Raw genomic sequence first — 7,500 nt, 5'->3', positions numbered from 1 at the left:
GGAAATCCATAAAGGATGGGGGTAGGGATGGCAGGGAAATAGACATACACAGCCAGACCCTGGCTTCTGGTTGCCTTGGGAGAGCTGGTGGCCTGGGAGCCTTGTCTACAATGGGCTTAGAAGCGGGGAGGAGACTATAGACCAGAGTCCAAGAATACTTGGAATTGCTGGAGGTGCTAAAGTCTGGAGAGGGAGTGGGAGCTGTCAGGGGAGGGGTGCACGGATGTGTATGGTGGGGGAGAGACATTTAAACATTGTAGGAATAAAGGATAAATTTAAAACCCATCAAATGTAGAGACAGAATGACAACGTGAGGAGCATGAGTCATTCTTTCTAGGGACCCACCCAGCTGTTGGTAAGATTCGAAAAATATTTTCTCCTTCATTTCTCCTCCTTATTAAGCTTAGCCTGGACCCTTTCCCTCCCCCTACCCCATTGGCTTGACTCAACCTTGGTGGCCAAATGTGTAATGCTGACCAGTGCTCAACTCAGCTCCCAGAAGGCTTGAGTGTCAGGCTGGAAAGATGAGTCCAGATGATGGAGAAGGAAGGCAGGCAAATGAAGATGCTCCCTCAGGGCTGGCTCTCTTGTCAAGTGCAGGTCTATTGTTTACATCAGGTTTTCCCTTACATGCATTAAGGTAATCCTGTCAACTGGGATTTTCCTTACAATAACTCTGTCAGAAATGAGATGGGTGTGGCATCTTTGGCTTCTGCTTCATGAAGCTCAAGCAGTGTGATCAGTATGATTAAAAAAAAAAAAAAAGGAGCTTAGACTTGAAATCTAAATCTATCCCAGTCTGACATACCAGCAGTGTGACCCTGGGTGGGTTTGACCCGGGGTGGGTCTCTTTAACTTTTGGACCTTCTCCTTTTCAACTATAAAATAATATGGTTGAACATTAAAATTTATAACCACTCCATGTTCTGGTTATAGTTTGGTTTATAACTTTTCTAGTTTATAGTTTGATTTATGGCTCATATTAGGGAAGGCAGAAGATAGCTAGAGGTCAGGTATGTGCAGGGATCTAAAAGGATGCTTCTTAGTATTCCAGGGTGCCTGTGTGCCCTGTGTAGAATGGAGCCTCACCCCACACTATGTGAATGACGTGGATTCCAAGGTTCCTCTGAGCACACAGAGCACCAAAGGAATACATGTATATATCCCTTGTGGAAGATATTGAAATTTCAAGAGTGGGGCTCGTGGCTAAAGGTAGACTAGTATCTTGAGGTGGAAAGCTGAGGTCCTCTAAAGTGCAAAGGACTATTAGGACCCCAGACTTATGAAAGAAGTGTTTTCCACATTCTCTTAGTTTGGGTTTTACTGCTGTGAAGAGACACCATGACCAAGGCAACTCTTATAAAGGCAAACATTTCATTGAGGCTGGGTTACAGTTTCAGAAGTTCAGTCCATTATTGCAGTGGTAAGCAAACATGGCATCATGTACACAGACATGGTGCTGGAGGAGCCAAGAGTTCTACATCTTGATCTGAGGGAAGCCAGGAAGAGACTGGCATCTGCAGGTAGCCAGAAGGAGGCCCTCTTCCACAATGGGAGGAGCCGGAGCACTAGGAGCCCTCAAAGCCGGCCTTATACAGTGACACGCTTCCTCCAACAAGGAAGTCACACCTCCTAATAGTGCCACTTCCCATGGGCCAAGCACTTTCAAACCACCACACACATCCTCTAGGCTCCTTGAATCCTCCTCTGTGTATATATGTGCATCCTTTTACCTATGAATCTCCCAGAGAGATCTATCCATTCTTAGCTTCAGGGTCCTATCCCTCCATATAGCTCTCCTGGTTACACTAGGTACATAGTGTGGCCCTCCTCTGAGCACTTACAGACATAAGGCTTACATCAGTCCCAGCACATCATGCTGTGTGACAAGAGTCAGGGTTCCTCCTGTGTCTCAATGGGTATAATATGAACCATGTCTGGCTCATGTTGAGATGATTGGTATCTGGCACTGGGGTTGGCTTGTAGTAAGCATCTTTCCAAAGTGAATCTGATTATATTCTCCTTGGCCTGGGACAGGAGAATCCAGCTTCAGGGATTCATTAGAGAATCCGGATCTGCAATGCTCTCTGAGTCTTGAGGTGGATGTGTGTATCATGAGAAAGAAAGGAACCTAGACACAAGATGCGCCTACTTTGTGCTGGTCCAGGGAGTCAGGTAGAAGCAGGTGGCCAGGAGGGCAGAGGAGCTGGGAAACTAGAATAGGCCTGATGAAGATTCTTTTCATTAAGCCACATTGCTGCACACCTGAGGTGGTGTTGTCTCCTTATGAAAGGTATTGGAATGTTTGTTTCCTGTGTTCATACTGATAGCCTCCTTTGAATGGTGGTGTGAAAGCCACAACATTCTGTAGAAAATGTACTTTATTTTTAGAATTTTGATTTTTCCCAAGGCTCTTGGTATGTTCCTCTTATTGTTCTGGGCAGTGACAGTGAGCCACACTTCCTAGCCCCATAATGATGTGGGAAACCTGTCCCACTACTGTACAGTATACTGTGTTGTTAGGCCGTGATGTTCAGTGACTTAGGCATTAAATGCTATTTTACTTCCAATATTGTCTCCTTACAATGGGTTTATTGGGAGGTAGTCCAGTCTTCGTTAGAAGAGGAACATCTATAATCATGAAACCTGTTTTCTGCACGGTACTTGAGTCTCACTGTAGGAGTGAATCTTCTTTTCTTAAACTTTGCAACCTGGTGAGTGTGGTACCAAGACTAGTCTAGAGTCAACACTACTGATTTTAGCATCTTTTACCAAGCTCTGCCTATGTGCCAGTTTCTTGACCAGGCCTAGGAAGCAGTCAGTATTGAGCCTCGAGGGGCAGTGTCATTAATCTTTTTCTCTTCTCCATTTCCCTGTGCCCATGATCCTTCCTTCCCTCCTCCTTCTCCCTACCCTTTGTCTCTGCCCACCCTTTCCCTGGCAGAGCAATGTTCTGTGATGGTGCCCGAGATGCGTGGACTGAGCCCAGGCCGAAGGCTACCCGAGCCCGCCCTGTGCCCTGCTACAGGAGGGAGCCCTGAGCCCGGGGCTGCTGGCAGGCGCCGCCACGTCCTGGCTCTGCCCGAGGAGGAGGCATGGCGGCCGCAGCAGTGTGCTTTGCTCGAGGCAGATGCCTCCGACGAAGTGGGCATGCTGCCCGCCTCCCCGCGCTCTGCGGTGGCTGGTTTCGACAACTTCTTCCCGGTGCAGGAGGGCGAGGGCCCGGGCTGGGAGGGCAGCACCACGCTGGACGCAGGCTCCAGCTCCTTCCTTCCTGTGAGCCCAGAGGTCATGAAGCGGAGGCGAGGGGGGCTCATCGAGCAGCGGGACATCATCAAGGCCCACGAAGCACACAAGATGCAGAGCACCCCGCAGGCCCGGCGCAAGGAGTGGGAGTGAGTATGGAGAATGGGTGGGTCCTAGGGGGCAGGGTGGTTCCAGAGACCGGGGAGGAGTGGGAGAGGCATTTATGTCTGTATCCACTAACCTTTCCACTATGAGGTCGCTGTGGTCAATCAGGCAGTGGTCCTTCTGCTCATCTTTAAGTCACTCTGAACCTCACTGAGATCTGTCCATCAAGGTCGGGTTTCCTTCCACGGCCCAACTAACCTGTTAAACCAAGCTCTTAGGGAGAAGGAACTGGGTCTAGCCCTGCAAGCCATGGAGGATGGATGCCAACTTGAACCATCTGTGGCGTGTTCTGTTCAGGAATTACAGCTGCCCTGCCCTTGGATAATCACATTTGGGGCAAGTCTCTCCTCAGAATAGAGGGTGGGAAGAGAATTAACAAGCTTTCTGGCCACTCATGAGCATTCTTCTTCTTTCATGTTGGACAGAAGGGTTTATGTTCTGACTTAGGCTTGCTTGGAGGCATGCTGCCACAGAATTGAGTTTAGGTTTTATTTTGTTTTGTGTTTACTATTTCCAGGAGTCATGGCTTAATGGAATGTAGTAATTTTCAAATGCTCTGGTTTTATAACCCATATAAGGACTTGGTTTTGCACTTTAAATCAGTTTATTTTGCATGTTTGCATGTCCCGTGGTCTTTATGCTTTTCTTCCTGCCTGAGATGGTTGAAGTGAAACGTGTTTTTAATGGCAGGGGTTGAGTTTATCTGCTTGATTTCCATGTATAAGCTAGGTGAGTGCATGAGTGTGTGTGTGTGTGTGTGTGTGTGTCTGTCTGTCTATACTTGAGTGTGTGTGTGCATGTGCATGTGTGCATGCACATGCATGTGTGTGTGTGTGTGTATATGTGTGTGTAGCTGCTCTCTGTTGTACTAATATTTGTTAGCTTGTTCACCCATTCCTTAGCCCTGGAAGGTGATGGGCTTCTGAGGTGCAGGATCTGAGTGTGAACAGCATCATTCATCTCTCAGTGCTGTTAGTTTTTCAAACCTACAGCTTTTTAAGTGCGAGGAAACACATTGCATGTACCAACTCCTCACTGCATCTATGATGTAGGTACTCGTATTGTCTGCACTTAGCTAATAGACTCGGGGAAGTGACTTTCTCAAGGCCACTTGATAATAACTGCATTGTGACTGCAGTTGAGTATTGATCTGTGCCCTGTTAGGCTGGCTCCGATTTTTACCGTGAGAGCATGCTACCTTTTCATTCCCATGGTGTTTCTTATCTCAGTGGCCATTGAGATGTCTCGACCAGTCAGCTAGTATGAGGGCTGAGAGACTGAGAACTCAGGGTACCCTAAGGAAGTCTCAGAAACTCAGCTTGGAAATGAAGGAGGAAGAAGAAGATAGCTATGATGTCTGGTATTGTTCATATTCACAAAGTCAAGGTACATAGCCAAGAGTCAGGGATCCAAAGCAAGAGATGCTTCAAGTTCCAGGCGAGCCTGGCTGTATAGTAAGGACTCGAGCAGTCAGGGCTACCCAGCAGGAACCTGTCTCAATCCAGGAAGCAAAGAGAAGTATGTTATTCTTCATCTTGGCCTAAAAATTTTAACATGACTCGGAAAACTTGAAGGAAGTTTGTGGAGTGTAAACATTGTTCATGTTACCAATATTCAAGGCAAAACTAGCTTGGCTGTGACTAGCAATGTGGATAAAGCTGATGTATTTCACCAAGATCACTGGCTGCTGGAGGGATCTCAGGGTCTGGTTCCAGATACCCACCTGTCAAGGCAGTAACAAGAGTTAGCAAGCTGCTTTCAGCTAAGGGGGTGGACTGAGAGGAGAAACAGGGAAGAGGCCAGGGGTACTGGGGACGTGTTGGTCTTTAGGAATGTAGCATTGGAGGAGGAGCCCACAAGGAGGTGAGAAGAGTTGACTGCTGAGGTAGAAGGCAAGGCAGCCAGAATCAAACCAACTTTCAAAGTGGGAGGAGGGTGTCATTGGTGTGCTGGGAGCCAAACACCTGTGAGGATGGAGAAGGAGCCAGCTGGGTTTGAAACATGACCTTACAGGGAACAACTTCAGTAAGGGACTAGAGTTAGAAGTCTGGTCAGAGCTGGTTAGTGAGAAATAGCAAGTGCTAGAGTCAGTGATATGGACCCACACCTGTCCCCAGCACTCACCACTGCCACCTGCTGGAGACCCCTATGTCTAAGACATACAACTCTCCACCCTATCCCGAGATCCTCTCTCTGATGGCTTTAGGGTGCTTTTGACTCCCCTCAAATGCCCCAAACCCAAATACTGGCACTGTCTAAAGCAATGGCTCTCAAACTTCCTAACACTGACCTAATGTCATGGTGTTTTCATGGTAATTCTCATGGTGTGGTGGCCATAAAATTATTTTTGTTGCCACTTTGTAACTAATTTTGCTACTGTTATGAACTGGAATGTAAATGTCTGTGTTTTTGATGAACTTAAGCAACTCCCTCCTGCCCCCAGGACAGGGGCAGGACCCACAGGTTGAGAACCACTGGTTTAGACCTTATATTGCTACATCAAAAATGTCTTCTAATTTTCCCTTCCCTTTCCTTTCCTCCCCCATCCTTTCTCTTCCCTCTAGTTCTTTTTTCACAGGACCTTGTTAGGTAGCCCAGGCTGGCCTTGAATTCTCCATCTTCCTGCCTCTGCCTCTTGAGTATGGGGATTATAGCTAGGCACCACACACATATCATTACAAAATCCCATCTGCTCTTCCCGATTAAAGTCACCTACACGGACCCAGTCAGTCCTTTTGTTCCAGGGATACTCTAGCTTCTTCATGGCTTCTTCTTCAGTACCTTCTTCTTCACGAGCTAGCAGCTCCTTAGACTCTTTGATCTCTCTTAGTTATGGTTTCATTGCTGTGAAGAAATACCATGACCATGACCAAGGCAACTCTTATAAAAGTAGACATTTAATTGGAGCTGGCTTACAGTCTCAGAGGTTCAGTCCATTATTGTTGTGGTGGGAAGTGTGCAGGCCAACTTGGTGCTGGAGGAGCTGAGAATTCTTCATCTTAATCTGAAGGTTGCCAGGAGACTGTCTTCTGCAGGCAGCTAGGAAGAGACTCTCTTCCACACTGGGTAGAGTTTGAGTACTAGGAGCCCTCAAAACCCACCTACTCTAACAAGGCCACACCTACTCTAACAAGGCCACACCTCATGGCTTCCCATGAGGCCAAGCTAGGGAAGGGCTAGGTATTCGAACTACCACAGTCTCACTGCATCTACATCATAACTTTTTTTTGCCATCCTCATGAATCTGTCATTAGCCAAGGTAAAGAATGTTTGGTGCTTCCCATGTTGGTGTCTAGTCTAGCTGGTTAGGGCTGGTCAGTCAGTGTTCTCTGAAGCTTCACCATCCCCACGATCTCTTCCTAGGATCTGGCCTCCACTGTGTTGCTCCTTTTTTGCTTCATCAGGCTAATCTTCCAGATCTCCAGCTCCACCTTTACCCTACTTGGCATGTCCGCATTGGCATGTCCGCATGCGCTCACATATCTGAACATTTCTCCCCAAAACCCTACCAGCCATCCTGACTGTGGTCAGAAACACAACCACCGCCTCAAGTTGGCCTTTCAGTTTGCTCAGGTTTTATGACAATGTACTTCCATATTCACTATCAAACCCTTGGGGAGAGCATTTCATTTTCAAACCCCAACATTCCCTTCATGCCTGGAGTTGCCTTCCTTCTTCACTGGGAAAACAGTGGCAACCAGAGGGGCAAGCATGACCCCCTCCCACATGGCTCACCTCTGCATCTGCCCTAGAACCAGTTTTTTTCTTCTGCTACTGTGGACTGACTGTTCAAGACCTTTGGGGGTGTCTCATGCCTGGGTAGAGGAACTTGAGTCCTCTTGTCTACTTCCTGTTTCCCATGCGTGTTCTCATGAGTCCCTTTTGAAGTCATTTCAACGTGACCTTCAGCCTATCTCTGGGTTACCTTGTTCTCCCCATTGGCAATTTGATAGGTGGTCTTCTGCGTCCATTTTGAGGGATGTCTAGCAGCAGGTGTGGTGGCAGTAATATTTTACCACTGACTTCCTATCCGCCCCCCCCCATGGTTGTTGTGAACCCACAGTGATTCTCCCTCCGCCCCCCCCATGG

At 47.6% G+C, this 7,500-nt stretch overlaps 1 protein-coding gene across 9 annotated transcripts in view; it reads left to right on the top strand.

Annotated features, from left to right (window-relative positions):
* Positions 1-7,500, top strand: part of Cacna1e (calcium voltage-gated channel subunit alpha1 E) — a 485,364-nt gene that overhangs the window by 83,544 nt on the left and 394,320 nt on the right. For all 9 annotated transcript variants that reach the window (XM_031385114.1, XM_031385091.1, XM_031385097.1 and 6 more), the window contains exon 2: positions 2,945-3,395. In XM_031385114.1, coding sequence (XP_031240974.1) covers positions 2,959-3,395 — 437 coding nt within the window. In that variant the 5' untranslated portion in view covers positions 2,945-2,958. The remainder of the gene's footprint in view (positions 1-2,944; positions 3,396-7,500) is intronic.

Source organism: Mastomys coucha, unplaced genomic scaffold (assembly GCF_008632895.1).
Source record: "Mastomys coucha isolate ucsf_1 unplaced genomic scaffold, UCSF_Mcou_1 pScaffold1, whole genome shotgun sequence".
Taxonomy (NCBI): Eukaryota; Metazoa; Chordata; class Mammalia; order Rodentia; family Muridae; genus Mastomys; species Mastomys coucha.
This window is presented reverse-complemented; position numbering and strand designations above follow the sequence as displayed.